Source organism: Gymnoscopelus microlampas, assembly GCF_963454915.1.
Source record: "Gymnoscopelus microlampas genome assembly, chromosome: 11".
NCBI lineage: Eukaryota > Metazoa > Chordata > Actinopteri > Myctophiformes > Myctophidae > Gymnoscopelus > Gymnoscopelus microlampas.
This window is the reverse complement of record NC_139948.1, coordinates 32,344,010-32,371,868: the sequence shown is the minus strand read 5'-3', so window position 1 is coordinate 32,371,868 and position 27,859 is coordinate 32,344,010. Positions and strand designations below refer to the sequence as shown.

Genomic DNA, 27,859 nt, shown 5'->3' with positions numbered 1-27,859 from the left:
ACAGTAGTGCATCTACCATAGTGCAAAACTCAACCAAATCAAACTGACCGCATACACGCATATCAGACAGGCTTTCTCCTCAACCCTAACCTATATCTCTTTAATCCCATTTACATTAGGGAAAACTGGGGTTCATTACAAAGTCTCTGAGCTGAAGTGTCCACCCAGGGCTCGAGGGCTATCAACAAATGTACAAAAAATCCATAACATTTCTGTGATACCTGGAATGATTAAAGAGATGGCTGGCTTTGCCATTATGCCATGTTGATGAATAAATGGATATGGAGAGATTTACAGATGCAGTTCATGGCACAAAGACAGCTATACGTTTAGCTGAAACCAATAAAACAAATTATTTTAACAGTTTTAAAATTAACGTTCATACAGTGTATTTAACATTCAGTATACTTTGCAAATTATTTACAAACAAGTGTGCATACAGTTAGATAGTGCTCATGTTATGTTGATACATGACATAAAAACTGTTAAATTCTTTATTAATGTGCTGCCTTTGTGGTACGGCGACTGCAGAGCACAAAATGTCATAGAAAGAGATGATATTCTAGAGGTAAAAACCTATCTACCTGTGAGGTGTATATAGACACCACTGTCCCTAATGCCCGATTTATACTTGGTGGTGCATTTTGTCGCTCATCGAAAATAGCTGATCTACAAACTCATGTGTGGCATCACGAGGCATCGTGAGTTTGTAGATGTGCTATTTTTGATGCAAGACACTGGCACACAACTAAATATAACTCAGTCTTAAGGGACTCTACAGTGTAAACACTCATTCATTCTCTTCCATTCTTTAAAAAGCTTGTACACTCATACATTCATCCATGTACAGTACAAACATAGAAACTTCCTAACAAACTTTGGGCCTCAAGAAGGTGATAAGCACAGCCACACATAGATATTTGTTTTCATTAAAACTAATGGTGGAATGTATGTTGGTCGGTCTGTGGTTGAGAACACAAAGTTACGGTCTCTGTTGCTTTTAAATTAAGTTTTTCAAAAATGATCCCAAAACCATAACGCCTAAATTCCTTTTTTTGTACCTGAAAACTTGTGGGTGACAGATAGGACACCTTTAGTGAAAATTACAACAAACAATACACGCAAACCCATTAATTTGTCTGCGCTCTAATGCTTTACGGGTTCTTTTTCAAGTCATGTACTGTACGTAAATATTCATTAGTTGTTCCAAAATCTGTCTTTGGAAAATAATTGCCACTGTCCAATCCAGTAGATGATTTCAGTTAAATCTACAAAGTTATAACGAGCTGCTAGGTGTAAACTTATGGACAAGTTGTCCGTTCTGAGATGCAACTGTACAAGGCCTAGCCTTGGAGGGGCAGTAAACAGACAGTACCTCAGGTCCGTCCTCTTTAAGACCAGAACAACTAGTCAGTGCCTATATCATTTCAGCATTTCAATAGTCTGTTATACACAGCCAGTCTGTGCTAGTAGTCCAGCATTAAATAGTGGACTCGTTCGGTGGCCACACACTTTGTATACAAGCAGGCAGGCAGGTATTGGAAAGGCATGCCTCATATTGAATTGGTCCACCGTTGATATGTTCTTCATCAGACTGTCTAAGACGTAAGGAGAGGAGGTACACTGACACCAAAGCACATACTTAATGCCACTGCGAAGGGTGAAGACCGGCCCGAGGTCTCCCCCAGGGACCGCCACCTGACACAATCCTCAGTGGCCTACTGGCAGAAACCACAGGGATGTTTTTGGCAGTTATGGTGTGAGGAATCCCATGAGCCCCTAGGTGGGCGGAGCAAGCAGGAGGACAGACAAGGAGAGGGGAGGAAACGATATCGGAAGAGGTTTGGAGAGATCTAGGACAGGAGTGGAAGACTTTGCTTTCTCCTCTTCACTGATGTGGAAACGACACAGTGCGAGGAAGACAAACATGAAGACAGAAAGACAGACAGGTGTCTTATCCTCCACCAGATCTGAAATAGAAATAAAGGACAGTGCACAGTATAAGAGATCATTTCAGGTGGACCTAAAAACTTCTGGGGAACGCAAACAGAACTGAATGAGTGAATAGAAAAGTGAAGATGCCTGGAAGATGTTAACCACTTAAACCTGGTATACTTTGTTGTATGTTTAAACAGAAAAAACACATTGTGAGCTTGTAGATCTGCTATTTTTGTCGAACATTTGCTTATTTTTGCCAAATGTTCACTTATTATGACATGCCCGGAATAGGGACACAAGGGTTCATGTGTTCAAGTGCAATGCATTAGAGGTGGAAGAGGACCATTACTAGGGATAGGGGTTAAAGTGCTTTTTGGGTGAGGAGGCATTTAACTGGGATTAATGCAACACTGAGCACTGGGGCAAGGGGAGTGGAGAGACTAATGCCATTGTGTGGAAGGGAGGGCTGACACAGATGGTGTTGCATGTAGCTGAGCCACAGGATGGGCTCTGAATAGAGGATGATGGAGTTAGCACCCATGCTGTGAGGAGGGGTGTAGCGATGTCGTGAGCTAAAGGGAGACATGGGAGGTGTTAAGCCAAATTTATGTCGTCGTATGTCACATGGCACTGGCCAAAAATAGATTGAGACGTAACACGATGCGGGTGAGTTTTTCGCTTGGAAAAACGTTTTCTTTAGGTGACCGTTGTGCAACAAAGTATGGGTTAAGGTTTATGGATGTCACTCTGACATGACAGGGCTGGGTTATATACCTTCCTCTTCGGATGTTCCTGTATCCAGGAAGAAACAGGAGCACATTGGGAGAAGAAACACAAGGTCAGGAGAGATATCAATAACAGTACAGGGGGAAAAAAGACAAGCAAGTAATTACTGACATATTATAAAGCCTATCAATGGTAAATGAGAATTAGTGATATTAGTGATATTAGTGTTGTGCAAAAGGATCATCTTATTTTGTGGTCACACTTCTTACTATCACAATTAATATAACAGAATGGGCTTTACACAATACCCTGAAATCAAGTCATTAAATAACTATTTTCCATTTGTCTTGATCACATTGTGCTGAAATGTAACCATGGCAGTGTCAAATTTCAGACAGGAAATGGGAATCAAGCAATGAGCCAGTCAGATTATCCTATTCAAAACCCTTCTTCCCAAGTAACAGTGATGCCACCACATGCAGCAGGGCTACAAACAGTCATGGCACCAACCATCTCAGTCCAATAAGGTTTGATTCTGATGGGACACCACAGCAGGCCCGCCACGCCCATCGTCCAGCCTGGGCTCTGATTACCAAGTGCTGCTACCTGCACACAGCTCATGCACGCATGCACAGGAACAACACAGGAACCTCTGGCCCCAAAAGGATTGTTCATGCTTCATGTTCATGGGTTCATTTAAACAGAAAAGAGTGTTCTGCTTTTCGAGTAAGCACTCCTCAAGTTGCAAGATCAGGTTTAAACCGTATTCCAATCCTTTTAGGCGCAGAGTATAAGCAGTGAACATAAGCAAGCATGCAAAGGTGGAGCAGCGCAGAGGAAGCACGCACTGCCTGTCGGTCTAAAGCAAGCGAATGCAGTGAAATAAGAAAAGTGCTGTAAAGCACTTCGTAATGGGTGCATACGTTAATTCACTGCAACATTACAATATTCCAAGACTATGTGGGGAATGAGGGGGGGAGGAGATGAGTTGGGAACGAGGAGAGCTTCTGGATGTGGCACCAGTGATTAGTTGCATAATGTTAAGCGGCTAGGGTTATGAACTGTGGGCTCCTGATGGGCACTGACAAGAGTGCTGTAAATGTTCCTGGCAGAAGAACACCTTTGATCCTGGCCTATCGCTATCTGACAGAGATGAGAGATAATGGGATTGCAGAGGAGGCAGGACAGGAGAGGTGCGGGATGGAGCTCAGGGTCGATCTTGTTCATTTGATCGCTATCCAAAAGGAACAAAAAAAAAGAGCGATGCTTGCTCGTGCATAATGCCAGAACGATCCAAGCAGGGGCACGCTTAACCCATTAAGACCTGAGGCCGATTCTACGAATGTCTTCTAAATCCCAACAGTATTCTGAAAAAAAACGTATGTTTCTAACTTTTTCATGTCAACGACCCCCTATATGTATTTGGCCGCAGACCCCCATCTCAAAATATTTTGTTCCAGGGAACCCCAGAAGCAAAGATTTGAGTTAAAAATGTTCGCTTTAAAACAATATATATACAAAGATTTCCACACATTTTCACTATTTTTCAAAAATAGCAGATCTACAAGCTTGTATATCTGCTATTTTTGAATAGCCAAAGTGTAAAATAGTGCTTTTTAGCTCGAATCAAAAAGTGACACAGATGCGTTCCAGGTCTTAATGGGTTAAGACTCCACTCCCGTTTCCCCGCCCGACCCCGCAAGTTGAGCCGATACATTGTTTCTGAGTGCTGTGAGTGGGGGTGCGGGGGTGCCTTAGGTAGAAGCAGACAGGTACACAAAGGCATGCCAGAACTCTTACTTAAATCCCCATCCTGTTCCCCCTAGGACTATAGCTGCCAGGAGAATAGCACCTGCGATGGACCCTATTATGATATTGGTGCCACTGGGACCTGCGCAGAGGAAGGAGGGGGGTGCGAGGAGGAGGAGGAGGAATAGAAACAAAACAACACCACTAAAAACACACATCAGAGGACGGCATCGACAGCAACATCCACCAGAGAGATGGAGAAAACAGACAGAGAGAGAGAGTGAGAGAGAGAGAGACAGAGATCGTAAGATACCTGTGGACCAAGGACAAAAGAGATGAGGAGAAAGAGAAGGAGAGAAGGTCCAGCATGTGGGGCGGAGGTGAATAAAACAGACGAGTGAAGCGAAGGGAGTTCAGGGAGACAACGATAAAAAAAAAAAATTAGGGGAGCGTTTTTTCTTTCTTTCAGTTTACTTTCATCTATACTAGACAACTGCATGCGCAGAGGGGGCTTTTTATTTTTTTACCCATTGGTCATTTGCAGCAGAGTTCTCAAATTCTGCCCGAACCTGACCCGGACCCGACCCGACGAGCCTCGGGTTCCATGAAAAAACATTGTGTATTTTTGTAATTTTTTAAAATTATTATTATTTATGTTTTTTTTTGTTTTCCCTAGGTTTTTTAGGGGTTTCAGCCCTAACATTATGGTAATTGTTCGGGCCGCCCCAGTTAGGGCCAGTTAGGGCCGGGCCTTAACTTTCAGGCCCATTGAGAACTCTAATTTGCAGATAGCAAGAAAGTAACAAAGACACTTGCCTGCAAGACACACACACACACACACACACACACACACACACACACACACACACACACCCACACACACACACACACACACACACACACACACACACACACACACACACACACACATATGTACATACTGTAGTGTGTACACACTAGCACTCACACCAACATATGACATGCACATATACTCTACCAAACTATTTTGTTCCAACTTACTCCCACACACACCTACCCACATAAACACAACAAGAAAGACTATAAAATGCTGTGTGGACCAAACAGCCATTTCTGAGAGCTTCTCACTGATTGGTGAGATCAGCTTCTCAACTGATTCACATAGTAATTAGTCGAGCTATCCTCTCATTAGGGCAGGAAGGACACATAATATTTACACACACCACAACATTCAGTACACTGGGAGCCTGATTTAAGTCTGATTTATACTTAGTTGCGTGCTAGTGTCACGCAAGCTCACATAAGCGATCTACAAGCTCATAGGTGATCTACAAACGCATAGCCGATCTACGAGCTCACTACAGTTGTGAGGCTATTTTCGGTGCATGACACGATGCACATCCAAGTATAAATCAGGCATTACAGTGATAACAGCAAGAGAATAAGGAGGGAATGAGCAGGGGGGACAGACAGACAGACCGACAGACAGACGGTGTGAGTGAGTGCTATGGACCTTTCTTTTCTGGGCCAGTGGGAACGGTGGGGTCAGGGATGGGGTCAAAGACGCTGCAGTCCTTCCCTGTGTAGTCCCTGTCACATATACACTTCACCTCATTACTGCAAGTCTAAGAAAGAGAGAAGAATAGACAGAGAGATACAGAGACAAGAGAGAGAGACAGACAGACAGACAGACAGACAGACAGACAGACAGACAGACAGACAGACAGACAGACAGACAGACAGACAGACAGACAGACAGACAAACAGACAGAGAGAGTAAAATAAACTGATGCAGACAGGAAACCAAGAGACGTAAATATGTGGAAAGAGAGAGAGAGAGAGAAAACCAAAAGGCTGAATCACAAGTCAGGGAAGGGCTTGATACACTTTGTTGCTCACATTGTCTCGCAACCAAGTATAGATAAAATCTGTCTTGACTGTTATAAACAACACGTTGAACGGAACAGGACGTACCCCGTGGTCAAAGCAGGTGTGGCCGAAGTTAGACCCGGCACAGATGCTGAGGTTGAAGGCCGCCATAGGGAGGCAGCGTTGGTCCAGACACATCATGTTGGGACCACATGGTGTGCCTTCCTCCACATAGCCCAGGTCTGAGCCATCCTCCAGCAGAGCATGGCCGCCTCTGAGCACGTGGCCCCGCACACACACACACACACACACACACACACACACACACACACACACACACACACACACACACACACACACACACACACACACACACACACACACACACACACACACACAGGGGTCAAAGAGGAAGAGATATAGTGATTGAGAAATATTTCCCAATTTAAAGAGTATCCACATGAGGACTTGTCTTGCATGTTTTTGATTGATTGATTGAATACTTTTTTTAACAAGTTTGTTAACAGCCACGGGGGCTGGTTTCCATTGTGGTCCATTGTACTCAATTCATCAGTAATATATATGATACATGCAATGCAATACAACAACACATATCGTAAAAAGAAGTAATCCCAATTGTATTATAAGGTCAGCCACTCTTTTAGGTGAATTTTGAGTTCATGCTCCATAATTCATATTTATTCATGTTACAAAAGTTCTGTCTGGGTAATGAGGTCACCATGGATGATAAACCAGGGGGAGGGGGGCAGTGCCCCCAGGTTAAACTAGGTGAAGTGGTTACAGACAGACAAATGCCCACACACTCTTTTTATTGTGCATAGTGCCTCCGATTCCCCCTGGGTTGTCACATGTATTAGAATGGTCCACTCACTTGCAGTCCAGGTACCTGCCCTGGTGGTAGATTGTTAGGCTGGTCAGCTCCCCCTGCAGGTCTCCAAACTTTGGCTTCACTGTCATATTGGCACAGAACAGGAAGCCACACAGCACATCCCTGAAATGACACCATAAAGAAGAGCATGGTAGAGACAAGTATCTAGATCACACTTGCACATCTCCAAGGGCTTTAAGTGATGTGAATGAAGCCTAATGTATACGTTGTCAAACAATTCAAACATGACAAATTATAAATTAAGCTAATGTGAACGACTTACGGCTTGTTGCACTGCAGCCAGCCCACGCCCTCCGGACCAGGCCCACAGTTTCCTTTCTCGGTTCCCTCAGCGTTAAGCTTCTCATAACAGAACCGGTCTGCTGAGTCTGAAAGAATCAAGTCACACACTAGGGTAACAACCATTTCATGTCAGGAGTGTAAGACTGCAAACTGAGGTACGTAGCTGTGTAGACATCAGAGTAATTAGCTGATCATCTTACTATAGCCCCAGAGTCCCTTGCATTGCCCATCTCGAGTCCTACATCGCCCTCCATAACAGCGACCCTGTAAACAAAGGGGTAACAGGTACAGCTCAGAGGTGGGCCTGGTGATATCAGCATGAGAAAACATGTTTTAATGTAGGCAGCATCACTTACTTGGCTACTATCACACAGGTATCCATCCAGTTTGTGGACATTATGTGGGCACTAAAAGGGAAATGCATCATTATTATTATGCGTGTGTGTAAAGTATTCTCACCATGTTTTTTTGACATGCTACAGTCTACTACACTACCTGGCTGGAGTCTCCAGTGCAAGTCTCTGAGATGTCACAGTCGTTCACAGCCTCTCGACACACCGCTCCTCTCAGCTCATACTGAAAGGCAGCAAGATGCCTCCGATCATCAATTTAACGTACTTATCATACAGTCAATAAAGAATATTATAACCTGACAATGAGAATGGTAATCACTTCATTCCCATGTTGACACTCATATAATGGAACTTTATTTTAGGCATCCGGTGCTGTGACACCCCAACAAAAAAAATAGATACATACAGACTATGCACACATTAGAGACAGTAATGGATATGTGCTCATGTAGGGGGACTCACTCTGCAGCTGCTGCAGCAAAGGCCATTACTGCACATGGCATCATGGGTCAGCGTGCACTTTTTGCAGCAGGCTCCTCCATTGCGGGCACACTCCTACAACCACACACACACACACACACACACACACACACACACACACACACACACACACACACACACACACACACACACACACACACACACACACACACACACACACACACACACACACACACACACGAGAAAACAACCCTTCCTTTATGTTCATAAACACAGCACACCCACCTCTAACACTGACAGCAAATAGACACACTGCCCAGCAGCAAAAAACTAAAACAAGGAAAGATCTGCTTCTCTCCTTAGCTCATCTCTGTCCTCTGCACTTCTCCTTTAAACCCTGTTCTCACTCGCTTGAAATACATGCAATTTACTGGTGTATTCAAATTTGGCGTCCTGTGGGAACATGCACTGATTATAAATGCCAGTATATCACCCTACTTACCTACTATGTCAGAATGCCTGCATTGATACCACATCACGTGAGTGAGTATGCAATTGTGACAAAAGTGTCACTTTACCGGTACCATCACGACAGTGCGTCATGCTGGTGCTTAAGTAAAAGACGTTAGTTCTATGAACAAACTCTTGTAGAGAGTAGAGAGTTACTGTACCCGTTATTCTCATCTAAGGTGGGAACAGTCACATGATAGTACTTATTCATTAAGGAGGGCATTTAGCGATGACTCTCCCACTGCCTATGCCGGCAATTCATGTTAATATTTGACCCAGCAATCTACTGGTATTCCAGTGGAAACACAGCTTTACATGTTCTTGCCATAGGCAGGGGGGTTTCTGGAGATTTTATGTCCCCCACGATTTCCCTCACCGACCGCTCTGTTGCCGCGCTGAAGCCATGATCAACTGGTGGCCAGACAGGCAAGCCTAAATACACAAATCTTTCATCTGGGCTCGGGCTGCAAGAATTAACATGAAGTACAGGAGCCACTTACAGGATGAATAGATTTTGTGTATTTGTACTGTATGTCTGGCACGCCTTCGGAGCCCTGATGTTGTGTGTCACACACACACACAGCGGTATAAACACATGCACAGAAAGCAGGTCAACAAAACAATACAGTGAGCCATTTTGCCGTATTCCGCAACCTGATCAACTTTGCAAAATGTGGAGAGGAAAACTTAATTAATATTGCAGCATGCATGTTCAATACACTGCCGTCCAATATTGCAGGTGCTACTCATTAAGCCATAATAATGGATGAGACGAGGGACATAAGTGGGTAAAAAGAGTAAGTATAAGCTTGAATTTCCCTTAAACAGAAAGTCAGAAAATTACATTTACAATCTGTTCTTTACAGTCTTTATCCAGAGCTACTTACAATAATTTGATTACATTTGTACACTCTTCGGAGCTAAACTCGAACTGACAGTGAACTTTGTGACATCACCGTACGCCCACTATTAATGCCCCCCCCACGTCATTTTCCATTCCTGCGCCTGTATGTTGATCCACAGCCATATCGATAGGGTCATTATGGGCGGCCTAACACTAGCACACAAAGAAAAGATGAACCAACCGATAGGTTGCCCTACAAAAGTGTATCAACTAAATGCCTAAGTTGTGAAAATGCAGAACGGCAGCAGATGAATGTTAATCCACAGTTCTGCTGGGATGAAGAAACTCACCACCTGTGATCCACAGTCACACTCCTCTCCTGGTTCCACAAAGCCATTACCACACTCTGGGGGATCTAGTAGCTGAGAGAGAAACAGAGAGAGAGAGAGTGACAGAGTGAAAAAAGATAGGGTAAGAGAGTGAGTGTGAGTGAGTGAGTGAGTGAGTGAGTGAGTGAGTGAGTGAGTGAGAGAGAGAGAGAGAGAGAGAGAGAGAGAGAGAGAGAGAGAGAGAGAGATGCAAAATGTCAGGAGTACAGGAGGTGGCAGGGTATAAAAGATGGAAGATACATTGTGATGTCAATGGCTACTGTTCTGTAAGTAAATACTGTGTTCTGAGAGAAATTAGGACATACTAGGGATAATTAATTTATCTATAAATAACACGGCTCGGAGGCAATCAGTTCCACTCCACTCACTCCCGACTAGGGCACGCAGACTGAGCCTCAGTACACCCCCCCCCCCCCACACACACACACGCACACACACACACACACACACACACACTCACAAAAAACGACCTCACCTTGTTGGGCTTGTTGAAGAGGCAGCTACCGCCCCCCTGCAGTACGAACTGGGTGTACTCATCAACACTGCAGCGGGAGAATTTCCTGGGCAGGTAGTATCTACAGGTGTACACACCCACACACACACACGCACACACGCACACACGCACACACGCACATGCGCGCACACACACACACACACACACACACACACACACACACACACACACACACACACACACACACACACACACACACAGAGACTGAGTCTGAGGTCACCAACACTACAAAAGGAGCATTCCCATATCTCTCTTTTCGGTTCATAGGACCTCGAAGGGTAAGTATGCACTTGTAGGTTAGCGATATGTGCTTTGCAGAAATCAATGAATGTGTGTTCAGTGAAAGCTACACTGGAATCCACTGTAGGTTGTTAAATTACAGTGCAATATGACATAAATAAGAGGATCAATACAATACTGTATGTAGTCTTTTATCTAGTGCATACATTTAACCACTTAAGCCCTATTTTATACTATGTCGTATGACGTGTCGTGCAAAAATAGCAGATCTACATGCTCACAAAGTGTTGTGATGCAACGCGGGAGCTTGTAGATCTGCAGTTTTTGGAAATGTTTGGATATTACTAAAATTGTTTGAAAATGTTCACCCATGCCATGCCCAAAATGATTTAACTGTCACCCATTTATACTTTAACTCATGTTAGAGCCAACCACTATAATATAATGTTTCAGACACATCGAATAATAGCTGCAATTATCATTGACTTGTCTCATTAAAACCTGACTAAAAGTCAAATCAGCTCAGACAACAAAGGTCCTGCCAAAGTACAGTTTTTTCACATTATTTGAATAGCCAGCATTTAAATGTATCAGTTATTTTTCACTTCAATATGTAGTGTTGCTGTGGATCTTTACCCGGTGTCTTCCATGATGCAGCCCAACCAAGCATCTGGGCACCTGCAGTCTCCTGGGAATGAGGGGTGAAAGAACAAGAAAAGAGTGAGGGAGGAACAAGCAGGCGAAAGGAAATATAATACCATAATATAGATAAAATAACTGGTGATCGTAATTTAAAACTGGAGCGACAATTCATCATGAAAAGAGATGATACTAAGCACTGTAAGCAGAGGAGAGAGGAGAGGAGAGGAGAGGAGAGGAGAGGAGAGGAGAGGAGACTAAACTACTGTAAGGCCTTTTATGCGGTATGGATTGCTGCCTAAACATGGCAGGGAGAGACATGCAAAGGGTTTGTAACAACCGCGCTCTCTTCCTGACACTGGAAGATGGAGTGAACATCTCTTTACCATTAGTCACCCTGCCCATTTTTCAGTGAGAGTGATACTCCAATCTCTCTCTTGGTCTCTGGTGACTGATCACCAAATGGAGAAACTAATTATAGATGGACCCAGAGTGCTGTTCTGCCAGGCTGAGATACCAGCGCTCAGCACCCGTCCGCAAGTCAACTGACAGTCCCATCACCAGTGCTCTCTTTCTGCATCCCCTTCCTTATATTATCCATGCTTATCTTTCACTCCTTCCATTGGTTGTGTATTAAGCATAGCCCTGGATTTATGGATTTTTATGCCGTGGCACCAAAGGGGTCAGCCATCAAGAAAAGTGTTTGTCTGTATGTATGTATAGTCTCTTTCTCATATGAACACTGGAAAATGTCTGGGAAATCAGGTCAGATATTGTCCATTTCAGATGCGTTCTCACATAACTGTAAATGGTCTTATTTGATTAAGCAAGGGAAGGTGTCTGGGTAGTAACATATGCATAATATGTTAGCTAATACCACTTAACAGCATGAGGGAGATGTGAGGATCAATTGCAATCTTTTTAGTTATTTCCTTCCACAGAACATGACATATAAATTGAACTGCTTGACACATGCAGTCTACCATTGACACATCCATGCAAAACAAACCGTTATATGGACTGTAAAGATCAGTTAAAGAGAAGAGTGTTCATCTGAAACTTGTAACTACTAATAACTACAACCCAACTTCTGTGATCAATAGTGAAATGTTGGTAAAACACAAATGACACCTCTTAACCCATGCCATAGTGATGTAGACAACGAGCTACAACCTAGTTTTCCTCAAAACGAGCCGTTCTCAGAGTTGGGCAAATAACATTGGTCTGTAAAGACGAGTGAGCAGCGTCAGTCTGAATTGAATATTAGATTGTATCTCGTTATGTTCCGACAGTAGGAAAGAGGCATTTGTGTTTTCACAACATACGCTTTCATCCCCCCATCATTACAGTATGTTCATTACCTGCTGAGCTGCGTGCGTTGTTCCATCTCATCCCGATGTTCTGGCCCAAGCTCTGGCACAGGGTGATGGCCATAGAACCCACATTCCCAAACTGGAACAGAGGAGTGTAGAAGCCAAACACACACAGAAACATCCATCATTAAATGGGAAGACTGTAACATGGCATCGCACACAGACAACAGGGACGATCCTACAGTATGGACGGATACAGTGGTCCCTCACCTCGTTGATCCCCCCTCCCCTTGTGAGAGAGCACACCCCTCCTGTGTAGGCGGTCCCACTGCGGCCACTCTGGAATGTACGCCCTCTGGGGGATACAAACAAAAGGACAAATAGAGGGTGAACTAAAATCCATACGCACATCGACAAAAAGACTAATGTTTAGAAAAGTAGAGCTCACACTCAGGGGTGCAATGCTCACTGGACGGCCTTGCACGCCGTGCCGGAACCTATTTGACCAGGAGCACACGCAGGCACACGCATAGATTTAAAACTACCGTACTTTAAATTCGCACCTCAACAAAGTTTCCAAAGGCTCCCGACTCACACCTAGCGAATTAACATAGGAATAAGCCGAGATGCATATCAATTGTCCATTGTGTGACTTGCAGTGTAGGTGTTAAGCGACGTGCGCGTCACGTCATTGAAATAGAGTGCAAGAACATACCAAATGAGCATTGCATGCCTGCTCACACTCCAACTGCATGGTAAATAGAAACTTTATTAAGTTTGACAACATTTCGATATGCAACGGATCTTCTTCAGGTCAATTTCAACCAGAATCCATAACATAAGATCTAAACATGGTCATAATATCCATAACTCAAACTCTTGCGTCTATTGACATTAAGTTATATAGACGATATGGCGAATATATTGGATGAGTCCAATCGTCGGTTGTTTTTATTGGCTGATGTTTTGGACGATATTTGTCATTTTATTTAGCAAAATAAATGTATCCTAATGGTCTGCCTCCTCGAGAATGAAAATCTTGATGATGATGATGATGAAGGAACGCTCTTGTTGCGCTTATTTTCAACGAGTCTCGGCTACAAAACTCAGTCCCCTCCCCGGTAGGTAGGCTACTGAATGTAGCGGAGGAGAGCAGAGGGAAGAGGGAATATCTTCTGCTTTCCTAGTTTTATCTGCTACAGTACGTTTGATGATAGCTGTATATATATCTTTAAATAAAAACAAAATTCAAACTACAGCTCTAGTTTCTGCAAATCCTCGCTGGGCATTTGCAAGCTTGATGACGCAGGAATGCATGTCGCCCGGTCTCACAAGATCCAGCACTTGATTCTTAACTTTTGCTGTCAAGTCTGGATATTAAAACTTGTGTCAGCTTATGTTTAAATCACCAGTCAATCAATGCAATTTGAAATGTGAGTTCCTTTAGTTACAGAAGAGGGCGGACCGGGCGGATGATTTATCCCTCAGCGGCAGGATTTATTACGTCTGAATATAAAAAAAGACTGTCTGTAAAAAAGTAAACTTGGATGGGTGTGTTTCGCCACATCGTTGCTGCAAACTGATGTAGGCTTCTCTGCTTCAACTCAATTCACTTCATAGAATATCCTATGATGGAAGTGATATGCTTTAGAATTCTTTCTTGTCTAAACAAGTTTTGGTCAGTGAGAGAGTGAAATTGGTGCATGGCAGCAGAAATACAGTCATGCCGTCTCATCTCGGTTTGTTCATTGACAGCGTGCAGTCACATTACTATAGTAACCCGACACTGCACCTGTTACAGCCGAATGTATACTTCGTCGTACGACGGGGTCGTGCACCAGAAAAGGCAGATCTATAAGCTCACAACACGTCTTGTCCACGTCGCATATCGCCCAACCTTAATTGACATCAACCCTATTCACACAGCAGCCATTTTGCCCCTAGGTCAATGTAAGAGCATAACGGAGTATGACATAAGCAAAATGGCTACTGTGAGAATAAAGTCAGTGAGAAGCCTTTGAATTTGATCAATATGGTTTGATTTCAATCATTGTGGTTTGATTTAGCAAGTTGCAGGTCTCTTACGAGAATAGGTGGACAGCGTCACTCTGGTCCTTGATGCTGTCCTTTCTGTATTTCATGAAGTTCTGCAGTGTTGTCAAAGGGTCCACCACCACTGGCGTCAGGTTTTCCGACGACCAGGTCTCCATGGCAACCAGCACGATCCTTGTGTTCAGCTGCTCTTTATAGATCTGCGTCCCAAAAATACCCAACAGTTGTTTTTTGCAATGATGGCTTTGAGCTATGAGCTCCTCACTGTATTCAATGCATTCCCTTATGGACATGAGACACACTGATGATGCATGATGTGCTATCTACAGGTATATAAACTCTGTACCAAGTGTGGAAATGTGCACTTGGGATCATGATCTCTTACCGCGTCTGCCATGTTGACCACCGCTTTGGCAAAGTTCTTGGTCTGGCTGCTGGAGCGACGCAGCTGCACAAACTTGAGGAAAGACACAGAGAAGGAACACACTCACATGCCTGGAAGAACACACTGCACTGTAAGTTCATGTGTGTGACACTCACTCTCACACACACAAACAAACAAACAAACACATGCATAAAAGACCAAGCTGTCGAGATGCACAAAAGGAGGTTTAACTCACCATGTCATAGTCATTGACCACCATCAGCTCAATGTATTTGGTCTCGGTCTGGACCGAGGGCCTGCGGGCGTGTCTCTTGGCTCGCCTCAGCGCCCCCGAGGCCTGATGCTCCATCATTTGGTCTGGTCTGTCATCATCGCCATCACCGGCTCTGTAACTATCCCACTCGCCATCCTCCGTACAGTCTGGACACACAAGAACACAGAGATGAAATGCGATCATACTAATGAATTTGCGTGGTGGATTCCCATAGTCTGCTGCAGTCTGATAGCAGGCAAAGACAGCGATTTGAATAAATAAAAGGTCTTAGTACAGATTTACAATTTGAATAACACTGTTAATGTTGTAGTTTCACAAATGTACCAGGGCAGCTGGGGGACAATCTAACGTCAGGCATCCGGCGGATCAAGTGAGCACCATCATCCTAGAGCAGAGCACAAATAACAAGATAAGACATCTTATAAGACATAAGACAGAATCAACATCTATATTGTCGCTATATATAGAAATCTCGTATCTCCATGTTTCAAATATTTAAGTTTAAAAATATTTAAAATGTTTTTTTCGTAAATGAATGCCCTACTTCATCATACAAGAGTGTCACACAAAAGTAGTGAAAATAGCAGATCTACAAGCTCACAATGCCTCGCGATGCAAGACGCTATTTTCACAATTTTAAATCGTTTTTAAAATAATAACTAATTTTGGACATACAAGGTTTCCACCTGACAGCGGCGATATGCATTACCCTAATCATTAGAACCAAATATTTACTCTCCTACGGCCAATAACCTCTGCCCTACAGCACCTTTCAGAGACAACCACTCACCTGATTACTCCTATTGAGTATAGGTTCAATCCCATAGGAGAAGAAGCCGTCAGAGAACATGCCACTGAGGATCAACAACAATAGAAAGACAGTGAGTGGGGGAGGGGGGTTAATAAAATAAATAAAGGCAGGTTAACAATGACAGCAGAGTGGTATGAGCAGCACAGAAAACTGTTGACACAATATACTATTTGTGACGCTGACACTGAAAACCCTAACTAATTTAGGCTTTACAGTAAAACATTTTACAGTACAGTACAGTACAGTGCAGTGTGTAATGATAGAGGGACTCACCATAGGCCATGGCAGGTGGATAGAGCTGCCCAGGAGTCTGGTAAGTCTCTCAACCTCCCCTGGTAGTAGCAGTGTTCCCCTCCCTGCGGATGAAAAGCACAGCGCACAAATGTTACGCTCTGCACACGACACCAATACGCAGGTTTCTACATGACTGGGTTTAAAGGTGGGCTCTTGCAGTTCATTTGGCATCCTGATGTTTCAGCAATGCTGAGAAGAATACTCTCACTGCCTCTGCACACACATCGAATCTTCCTCGTCCCACTATGGTGCTTACGGCGTAGTTTGTGACCTACTTGTGGTGCACGAAGCTACATACTACATCTGCTCCACTGACAATAGAGGTGTATCTTGCAAATGGGAGCTCTTCAATAAGTCAACACTTGAGGTGCCCCTGCAGTACGAGTAATTTGTGATGAGAGTGAAACATGGTGGAGTAACAGCGTGAGTAAGAGGGCTTGAAATAGCCCTTCTCAGGCCAAATACAATGTGGAACAAACATTAGAGCAGAGAAGCAAAGTACATTGAGTAGATAATGTAAGGAACACTGATATGTTCTTTCCCGACCGACCTCTCAAAACCATGACGACCTCAATGGTAGCCTTGTCATCTCTAACAAAAACAATTGTGAAGTGGATGTTTTACCTCAACATCAACTTTATACAGGTATGATTAGAAAGGTAAGCACCATTGGTTCGTTCAACAATGTTGGGGTAAAGCATTACTTGAAAGGGAACTTGGGTATCGACTGGTGGGTGCTGGGCTAAAGAGGCTTCAGTTCAAAAAGGTAGAGCCTGCACACCAAAGCCGGTAAAAGGTACGTCTTTATTAACTGACAACGTTTCGATCCGTTGTGGATCTTCTTCAGGTCATGTGAAAATACACAGAGGTTTACTTCCTGATAATGATGTACCCCATTGTCTGTCACCCCCACTGTGTGCCACCCCCCCACATAATCACAGCAGGTGCGACACATCACCCCTAAAGTGACCTAGATGGGATTTCTTTCTCTTTTTCTTCATATTCACTATCACAGTATCAAAATGTCATGACAATGTGTATGGAACAGAGAACAGAATGCAAATAGACAATAATGAAAATAATTCAATTAATGAAAATAAAGCAGCTTTTGATGACTTTTTGATACCGTGATAGTGAATATAGGCCGAGTTGAAATATGAAAAAAAATAGAAAAAATATGAAATATAACTAAAAATAGAAAACACTTGAATGTCTGACAATCCACAGACCTAGACAGGACATTATGACTTTTTGTCTGGTGAAGAAATAAAGAAAAAAGTAATCATATATTTTAAATGATTGTAAAAGATTTGTACTATGTAGTGAGTATTCAATGTATTTTGCAAACACTGAGTCAATAGTTTCCCATCTAGGTCACTTTAGGGGTGATGTGTCACACCTGCTGTGATTATGTGGGGGGTGGCACACAGTGGGGGTGACAGACAATGGGGTACATCATTATAAGGAAGGAATTTTCACATGACCTGAAGAAGATCCACAACTTTGGTGTGCAGGCTCTACCTTTTTGAAGTAAAGCATTAACACATTACGTACTGTAACAAAGTAATGTAACATTACTTCTACACATTACAGTTACAATGTCAAGTAATGCATTACTTTCATAAACTCTGTCACTTCTTTTTTTAAGCTTCTAGCGGATTTATGAATTTATGTCGGATGTTTCAAAACATATACCCTGCTTGAAGCAGAGTGCTTCTATAGACAGGGGTGCACATAACTTTTTAGGTCTGGTACGCAGAAGAGCACCTGGACATGTGACTTGGTGCGCATGGCGCCCGTCCCGTTTTGTCAACGGGGGGGGCCGATTTTCGCCGTTTTTTTTTCTCACGCTGTTAGATAAAGCCCCCAAGGTTGGTGCCCCGTGCTGCTGCGCTGATTTCATCCGCCAGATTGGGACGTTCACGGCATATTTTGCACCATTACGGTGCGTTCATCATCGGTGACGAGTGCCTCTAACAGCCGCTGCTGGCTGCGTGCACACAGCGAGGCAATGCGAGGCGACGCGAGGCGACGCGAGTCATATCTCTACCCCTGTGCCTAATGGCTGCACATGGGGCCGACGGGTGCTTTAGAGTGATTGTGTGAGTGTGGCTTCAGGAAGTAAATTCCTAGCCTCGATCTCCAGGCTTTTATTTTTTATTTTTGCTAAAAAATAAAAGCTTGGAAATTCCTGTCCCAGCTGTTGGTGCGCAAAAGCGCCTCGCGTCGCCTGATGTGGTGCGCATTTTTTATTTTGGGTGCGCATGCGCACCTGCGCACCAGTTATGTGCACCCCTGTCTATAGAGGATGCTGCAGCTATTGAGTATTCAATCATGACCTTGCAATTTAGGCTGCTAAAACAGCCTTTAAACAACAATAACATTATTGTGGCATTCCTCCATATTCCATTAGCCTGCCCTCTTCCAGTTTGTCGTTTTAGTGCCTGTTTCAACAATGGCCCTAAAACGGATGGAGTAGGATGGCTGCCTGTCGACATGGTTGGGGAGGCCCCGTCCTCCTAGGTTCTGGTGGTCTTCAGTGTGGTTGTGGCCACAGACAGGGGGGGAGATGGAGCCATCACTGTTGACTGGGTGGAGTGTGTGAGGAAGATTTCGGATTTATTACAACTGAGTTTAATAAAGTTCAGTTGCATCCATGATGTTGTATCTGCAAGGCAGATGGTGGGGGTGTAGTGGGTGCCTTAGGTGATGGTCTTGGAGGAGAGGTAAAGTTGGGTGTCATCAGGCTTAGCAGTGGAAACGGAGGCCATGTTGGCAGAGGATCTGTCCAAGAGGTAGGATGTACAGGATGAAGATGAGGGGACCAAGCACTGAACCCTGGGGAACACCGGACTGGGATTTGCAGTTCAAATATTATGACATACATTTTTACTTTTAATTGAAAATAAGTAAAAGGTAATATGAAATCGTACAATAAATGCACAAAATCTCTGTCCATGTGTCCATCCGTCTGTAGTTCACGTATCTCGAGAACCACCCGTCCGTCCGTCCGATCGACCTACAGACTCCAGTTGTCCAGAACTGCCGCTACGCTCATATGTGGGCATGCCCATATATGGAGTACGCTGAGGTCATCAATATAATGTCATAGACTGGCCTACGGGTATAATGGGTTTGCATAACCGAGTGATGTATGCATTTCCAACTTGCATCGTTCGTGACTTGCAGTCTTAGTGTATTCAAATTGTAAAAGTAACTTCCTCAACACTTATTCAATAGAATTTTGTAAGGCACATTTTGAATGAGCACAAAACTCAAGTATCTGTGTTGTCAGACAATTTGATGTTGTCAGTAAAGGTGACATAAGTAGTGAATTGACACAATATCACGTACACTAGTGGCAGAGCTTCAAGGGATGTCAGGTCCCAGCTGAGTGACAATCTGATCTGGGTACAGGCCTCCACTCCTCCATACTGCTTTTTGGAACAAACCATCTGTCTACGCACGGTAGACACAAAAGCACACACACGCATATGCATACACGTAAATGACTCATTCTGATGCCAAAGCCCATCCTGCCATTGTATCAACTGGCATTTAGTCCCGTTTTCTCTCCTCCCTTATTCCATCTCTCCTCCTTTTCCCTCCCTCGCACTCTTTCATTCTCTTCTCTGCCAAGAACTTAATGACACCACTGAGCGGACACGTTGCTATGGAAACAGCCCATGATTGGTCGGGGTGGCTGAGGTAGAGTTGGGAACTAGAGTGGGTGGGGGCACGGCATACCAGGAGTGGGGGGCTGGGAGGGGGAATGGGGGGGGCAGATAATATCACATTTGTACATTTGTACAGTGAAATAAAATATAGAGCACCACTCTTCCCTCCTGGCTAGCAGAATGCAGTGACATTCCTCTGGTCTATCCCCACTTCCACCGGTCTACATCACAACGTCATGGCTTTCATCCATTATTTTCCTCTCTCAGCTCCAGACAGCTCTGTGCTCACACTGCAGACATTCACTGGCTCATTTCATACCCATCTGAGAAAGGCAACCGGAAAGGCAGACAAGAACAAGTCTTTGCTGTACCTACTAGTGCCTAATACTGCTAGCAACTTCACACACAGCACTTTTCACATAAAGAGTACAAAGCACCTTCCACTTGGACCCTAGCATCCCTATTCCGGGGGTAACATTCGCCCCCCAAAATATAAGATTTACAAGCTTGTGAGCTTGTGAATCTGCTATTTTCGGTGAATAGGTTTGGTGTAGAGGGGAAAAAGGCAGGCCAAGCTAGTACAGAGCCAAAGTTTAGTACTGAGGGTTTAAGTGGTTAAATATAAAACTGGAAAATATGATAGACTAATAGCAATGATAAAAGATCAGGATCAATTAAAATGTTGATTTGGAGATTCTGTAAAATGTCTACGTTTGAGGACCTAAGAAGGCTTGACCTAGCATAATAACATTCGATTTCTTTAATTCCACCAAACACAAGATAAGTTTTAGTACTACTGTATACAGTATGATTAGTTGTGAAAGTGATGTGTAACATATACTACCAAACCTTTGGGTTTATTTTACAGCCGAGCATCGTAATTCTACTCAAGCTGAAGCCACGTGTCACAGCTTTGGTAAACATTAGACACTTCTGGTACTGTAAATTGGGAAGAACTGCTTTCATTATCTAATTAACTATTAGATATGGCTCAGCAATCAATTGCCAATTGTTGACACAAAAGGGTCCTTCTATTTATTTAACAGGCCTGGGGTCTTCATAACAATAGAGAAGTCCGAAGTCTCGTCAAATCACACTCATAATTGTACAGATACAGAAATCAGATTACATAAGTTTAACATCGGTTCATATTAACAACTCCAACTTGTGCCAAGCACGTAGGCCTATACATCCAGTTTGGTACATTGGGAACACAACAGAATATTCTTTGTCACAGTAAGGCTATGTTCAGCTCAACCAGTACACCCGAATGATAAGTAACCTGTTACCTGATACCAAACTGATGAAAACTGAAGAAAAAAACACACATCAACCATTTTGAGTCATGCAAAATTTGGTCTGCACACTTCCACACTACACAGATATTCTTACCATAGACTGTGAGGGTTTTCTGTCTTCATTAAAGTGCCGTTCCACATATTCTGAGGACAGGAGATGGCTGAAAAGAGAGGCATTCCATTTTTCCATTAACATGAAATACTCAAGAGATGGGACATAACAGTGAAATAATTTCTTCCCCTTCCCCCTCCATCTCTCCCTCTCTCACTTCAAATATAAAAAAAATAATCAGTGTAAATTAAATAAATGTACAGTATCGTAGCTGATAAGGGTTACATCAATGAATGTGTGGTGTGATCGTGCTTCAGCAATGATACGGTCAACATTTAAGCCATGGAATCTCCTGAATAATAAAGTCACAATAATCCAGGCCACTCTCTCTAGTCATTCTCCTCTGGGTAAGTGTCTACTCTACACTAACAACCTATTTACCAGTCAGTGCTGTGTGTGTGTAAGCGCATGCGTGCATGCGTGCGTGCACTAACATTGGTATTCACCTACACATCCTGTCATGTAACATAACAGAGGTGCTGTAAAATGCATTTACTAATGAAGGCAGTTGACGAAATGCTAATGCTGACATGACATAATGATTATACTGTACTGATGCAAGTTGTGTTGTAACAGTGTCAGATAGTAATATTATATACTCACTGGTTTAGCTCCAGATCCAACATGAAGGTGTGCCCAAACCCTTCTACCTGGAAGGAGGCCTGGGCTAAGTGAACTGGCTGAAAGACACAGACGAGACACAGGTTTCAGTTTAACCACTTCAAGTCTTCAGCCCTATTTTATACTTTCACCAATTTTCAAAAATACCCAAAATTGCAGATATAGAAGCTCACAATGTGTCACACTGTGATGTGTTTTGAGCTGCTATTTTCAAAACAAATTGAGCAGTTAAAACCTTTTCACCTGTAATGAGATGGCCAAAATAGGAATGCCACGTTGAAAGTGGCATTCCTATTTAACAGCCCCACAGCATGTGTGACCATTCTGTCACCGCAAAATAAATAATCCAATTTAGAAAAACTCCCATGAATAATTCAACACAGGATCAATACAGCGCATGTGGTCTAAAAGCATTTCGGCGGCCAATAACATAATGATTGATAAAGTCTCCATTGATCTACATCGGCCACCCACATTGCAGCAGGCAAAGTACCGTGGCCTTTTGAGAGTTTCACAATAAAGATGGATGGAGAAGGGGCAGACAGAAGCCGTGAAGGAGGAACACTAAACTTTACGGATCCATCTACATTAGCTGGTGGTGCGGCAGCACCCCTATGGACACCTGCCAAAAGGGTGAGGAGGCCAGGCAACAGTCTTGCTGGCAGACAGACTGAGAGATTTACTACAGACCAAACAGCATGTCTCTTCAGCAACACTCAGTGCCACGCATTGCTTTGATCGCAGCAAGCAGCCACTGATAATTCAGTGTGCAGGAAATCTGCTGCAGTGAATCACTGGCTTTTTATGGAAAAAACATATCACCATTCAGGAGTTATTCCCTACACACAACTGTACTTTATTCTGGCCTGGGAACAAAGGAGTCCACTTGCTGCTTTCCAGAAATTATCATAACCAAGTATAAAGAAATCAGTAGTTTTCTGTAAGTTGTATAACATTGCTAATAGCAATGAGAATTTGAATCTGGTTCCCCAAATAGCTTAGGTTACCCTTCCCTGCTTGGAGTTCATATACCTTATGTGTTACTTGACATACATTTTGTAACTGCACAACACAATCTCATAACTTAAACAGGGGAAAAGCCCCCGCTATCTACACCCAACCAGACTGCTTTGAACAAACATTTCCATCCTTACAGCCTCACGCTCTCACTAGCGGACAACAAATTAAACATGGGAATATCATTATTTGGGTAGGATATATTATATGAATCTGCCTGTTATAGTGCCACCATAAGGCTGATTTGATAAATGTAGGGTGGTGATTCTTCCTTGGCCTAGTGGGAATGTGCATGCAAAGTTTCACAGCAATTGGACACTGTGTTCATGACTTGAAGCATTTTGTTCAAAACGGGCCATTCGGCCTAGACCGTGGCGTCGCGGTCTAGGCACCCTGGTTGCAAATCCTTAATAGCAGTGTGCCGCGGGTTCGCGTCCCGTTCCCGTCGGCCTTTCCTGCATGTCTTCCCCCCATCTCTCTCCCCATTCTTCCTGTCAGACTACTTTCCCTGTCCCTCTCCAATAAAAAAAAAAAAACAATAAGAAAAAAAAATATATATATATATATACCAAAACGGGCCATTCCTGCAAACTTTGAAAGCCAAACTTAGCCAATCAGGATGGAATATGAAATATCTGACAGATCCGTCTTGATCACATGACTATTGAGATCATGTGTTCCGATTTGCATGGTGTTTGGACAAAATCTGTAGGAGTAATATAAAAATGGTGTTTTGAAAAAAATTGCCTCCCGGTGGCGCTATAACAGGCCGATGTGAAGGAGTTGGGGCAAAGGTTCTGCTCTGGCCTTCAGGGAGTGTGCGGGCACAGTTTCACACCAATCGGGCCAACATGCCGGAGATTAGCTGTCTGCAGACAGAATGACGGACAGACGGACACACACACACACACACACACACACAGACAGGGGCAAAAACATACTCTCAGCCATGGCTTCGGCCTGGTGGAGACAATAAAGAACCATAATAAAAAAAACTCCAAAGTGCTTGTGGCCTAAGGATGACACTGGAGGAAAGGCCATGGTGTCACGAAAATCAGTACTGGCCATTGTCTGGGAAGCAGATTCCAGGGCAATCCAACCAGTAGTTTTCAAGAGATCTTGTTTGGGACCAAAATGTTGAATGAGCTGACAGTCCGACATATTCATCCTAAGACCTGAGGCGACTCTTAAAAATGTTTTCTAAATCCTAAAAGTTTATTGGAAAAAAAAATGTTTTCAAGATTTTTCAAAAATAGCAGATCTACAAGCTCATAGCGCGGCACTCGGTGCCACACTATGAGCTTGTATATCTGCTATTTTTGAATAGCCAAAGAAATCTAAAGTGACACAGATGTGTTCCAGGTCTTAATGGGTTATGGCCCCACTGCTAGTAGAGGTAAACACTCACCCACCACTGCAGAGACCTGGGTTAAATTCCCGGCATAGGTGCCACCGGATTGGCCAGGCGTGCCAATAAACACAATTGGCAGTGTGTGGTAAACTGGCGAAGGATCATGTCTTGTACTAGCAGTCGGGATTGGGTGCCTGTTCAGCGGGAAGGGTATCTGGGAGAGATAGCGTGCACCTCTGCACACATTACGCTCTCCCAGTGAAACTTCTTGCTGTTAGGTGTAAAGAAGTGGCTGGTGGTGAGTGGTATCTCCATGTGTAACGGAGGATGCACACTACCAAGGCCAACAGTGGGAGGGTTGGCACTTGGCAGAAAACATGATACTGCATTATTAAACCTCTGGGGACATTTTTGTAGCATACAATCACTGATGGTTTCATTTGCTGCAGAAACAACATCCACCTACTATATACCAACTCCATCCTGACTATATCTGCATTTGATTCCGTTTTCAGGTTTGTATTATACTCTGTAAAAAGAAGAAAAAATCTATCCGGAGTGTCTCCATCTCCATGATAATGAGAAACTGTGCTATCTATGCGAAGGGACACGCAAGTGTGCGATATTAGCAGCAAAATATGCTGAGAAACAAGTTATTATATCTGTAAAAAGATATGATCAGCTTCCCATTCTATTCTATCTACTAGTCTGGACTCCATGGAGTCCATACACTATAGGCAACTCTTCTGTCCTGTATGGTCATGAGTTGAATTTAATTAAATTGATGTGGATATGCATGTTATTGCATATTTATTGCTAATTATTTGTTAATGTGTATTCTATCTTCTGTACTGCTATGGCATTATAGATTTTTCTCATCTATCATGCCAATAAAGCTTTGAATTTGAGAGAGAGAGAGAGAGAGAGAGAGAGAGAGAGAGAGAGAGAGAGAGAGAGAGAGGAGGGAGAGAGAGAGAGAGGAGAGAGTAAAAGCAAAGCAAGTGCCCCAGAGTCTTCTTGAGCCATGCAGCACTTTTCATAGACCTGTTTAATAATGGATGGGGACATACTGTACTTCAACACACCACTGTATAATGGAGGACTCAGGGGTTCAACACAGCAGCTGGATAATCAGACTATATATCTCAATATTTCAAAAAGGTGATAATGAAGACAACCAAAAACATTGTCTCTTCCTGTAACTGTGTGACGAGAGTTGACTCTGTGTAAACAAAGAACACTGCTCATAGTATCCAATTGATGCATTTCTTGGCTCAGACATCATTGTGTTCATCTGTCGGCCGTGTCGGGATCTTCAAAGAATAAATGGGTCAGAAACATCTATGAGAAAAGATTGCAGCAAGCCACCCCCCTGCACAGCAGTGTGAGGCAGAGATCTGAGCATTGCACTGCTTCACAGAAGGGAAAGGTATAGGTTCCCATCAGAGTCACTTTAAACTAGTCACACACCCACAGCACAGTGGCCTGGACTGACTCAGAGCTAAAAAGTTTGTGTGTACAAGTCTGTTCTAGAGCAAACTGAGCGGTGAGATGGAGGATGGCTGATTTAAGCAGTCACACCAGGTGTGACTGCTTAAATCAGTCATCCTCCATCCCACAGGAGTAAATGACTGTGCGTTTTCATTTCACAACCGTTGGCCAACATAAATAAAAACAAGGTGGGATGGGGGGGTGCATTATGGAATAGGCTACCTTGAATAACAACTTACCTGTGTGTCTGCTGTCCCATTCTTCACCCTGGTATCCAGGTAGTCATGAGCCATTTCTTCCTCTGACCCGATCTGCTGCACCAGCCTCTTAGGATAGGTGACCTCGGCCGCAGGGTCTCTGCTGTCTGTCCTCCCAGTCCCCACCGAAGAGAACCAGTCCCACACACTCGCATCTTCTTGCACCGAGGTCCTATCCTCGCCTGTACACAGGATAGTGGGTACACAATCAATTTAACTTAAAATGTAACTCGTCTTACATGAATTAATCAGTTTGAAGCATACATGAAGCATATATCAGTAAAAAAAAAAAAAAAAAAACAAGGTTTTGTTTTGTCGTTTTCAAAACAAAAGCCTATTTGACTGACATCACATTTAAAGCTTCACGCGAGGCAGGAGGATAGGCTATGGGGGTCTAAGGTGGAAATGTGTTGATGCAGCGAATATTGGAAAGGTTCCGGGCCAGTAGCCACGGAGATTGGCACCGAAATACGAAACAATAATACAAAAAAAAGGTTACGCTACAGAAGAAAAAAGTGATTGCAGGTGCAAAAATGTTGTAAAGGAAAAGGCTGTCCCGTCACTTCATCAATCCATCCGCGCCTCCTTACCTGAAACGGCGAGCCTCTCGCCCACTGCAGCAAAGACCAAGCACAGCACCGCCAGCATGATATTCACATGATAGTCCCCAGGATTAACATCGAGAGCGTCCAAATGTCACAATTTTAACCCACTTGATGAGGGAAAACGACGCGCGGAGAGTTATGGCGAGCATCCAAGTGAAGCCGTTAAATCTCTTGACGAGGAAAGCCTTGTCAGTTCCCTCGCAGTGATCAGCTCCAGTCGTGCGAGATTTGCATATGAGAATGAAGGAAGAAACATACTCCGGAGCAGCAGTGGAGCTGACCGACGTAACGTAGCCTATAGGCCTAGAAATTGATCACGATGGATGGGGAGGGGGGGCTTGGATAAAACGGGAAGTTCAGTGCGCACGGACGCATGATTCCGGAGTGCGGAGGTGTGTTTTTATAGCCTACGGGGTCGTACGGATGGATGGGGTTGTGTATAATGTATGCGAATCTGCGGCATGCGGACACGGAGGATATAAAATGAGGAGAATTGTGTTGGGTCTACTCTGCGGTGATGAGGACACGTGGGACCAGAGTACCCTCCCTCATCTCTGGCCAAGCATCCTCCCGTTGCCATGCAGTTGTACTCTGCGCACCGTAGGAAGGATGCGACAGTCTGGGTGAGGTGGGATAAGAGAACCAGGCAAAAAAAGGATCCAAATTAAGAATTAGACATAATTTTTTACTTATTTTTTTCAAATTTGATGTATGTAGTAAAATCCTCAGTGTTCATTTAACTCTGAGTGTAACAATGTAAAGGGCCCGTTTGGTTACATTTGTACAATCTCTGAGTTACAAATGGATAAGTGCTTAATATTTGATTGTCCATTTAAACACAGGAATTCTCTAATGTGCTGACACAAAGAGTAGACCTGCGGTTTATAAAGGCTTCTCTCATGCCTAATTGCAACTATT

General features: G+C 43.6%; 1 protein-coding gene across 2 annotated transcripts; it reads right to left on the bottom strand.

The window, feature by feature from the left end:
* Positions 1–1,828: 1,828 nt before the first annotated feature.
* LOC311056028 (disintegrin and metalloproteinase domain-containing protein 11-like) lies at positions 1,829–27,108 on the bottom strand. 2 transcript variants are annotated; one of them, XM_084072369.1, is made up of 26 exons: positions 26,927–27,108; positions 26,319–26,518; positions 22,203–22,279; positions 21,582–21,648; positions 16,492–16,574; positions 16,198–16,261; positions 15,732–15,792; positions 15,369–15,553; positions 15,134–15,205; positions 14,782–14,948; positions 12,967–13,051; positions 12,745–12,835; positions 11,381–11,432; positions 10,466–10,565; positions 9,952–10,023; positions 8,269–8,361; positions 7,949–8,029; positions 7,810–7,860; positions 7,654–7,717; positions 7,434–7,539; positions 7,154–7,273; positions 6,367–6,535; positions 5,906–6,017; positions 4,465–4,555; positions 2,713–2,730; positions 1,829–1,970 (listed from the first exon to the last, which is right to left on the bottom strand). In XM_084072369.1, exons 1-26 carry the CDS (start codon positions 26,982–26,984, stop codon positions 1,955–1,957), a joined length of 2,355 nt encoding a protein of 784 aa, XP_083928495.1. In that variant the 5' UTR covers positions 26,985–27,108; the 3' UTR covers positions 1,829–1,954. The 2 variants fall into 2 exon arrangements, with proteins under 2 accessions (XP_083928495.1, XP_083928494.1); XM_084072368.1 differs by having other exon boundaries at positions 1,860–2,730.
* Positions 27,109–27,859: the final 751 nt, after the last annotated feature.

What these genes read in the sequence shown, in the direction of transcription:
- LOC311056028 (XM_084072368.1), bottom strand. Translation starts at nt 26,984, where the DNA reads ATGCTGGCGGTGCTGTGCTTGGTCTTTGCTGCAGTGGGCGAGAGGCTC. An exon ending in TCCACCTGCCATGGCCTATG is followed by an intron (nt 16,262 to 16,491) that starts GTGAGTCCCTCT and finishes GTTGATCCTCAG; the next exon opens with TGGCATGTTCTCTGACGGCT. An exon ending in TGCATCATGGAAGACACCGG is followed by an intron (nt 10,566 to 11,380) that starts GTAAAGATCCAC and finishes GTACACCTGTAG; the next exon opens with ATACTACCTGCCCAGGAAAT.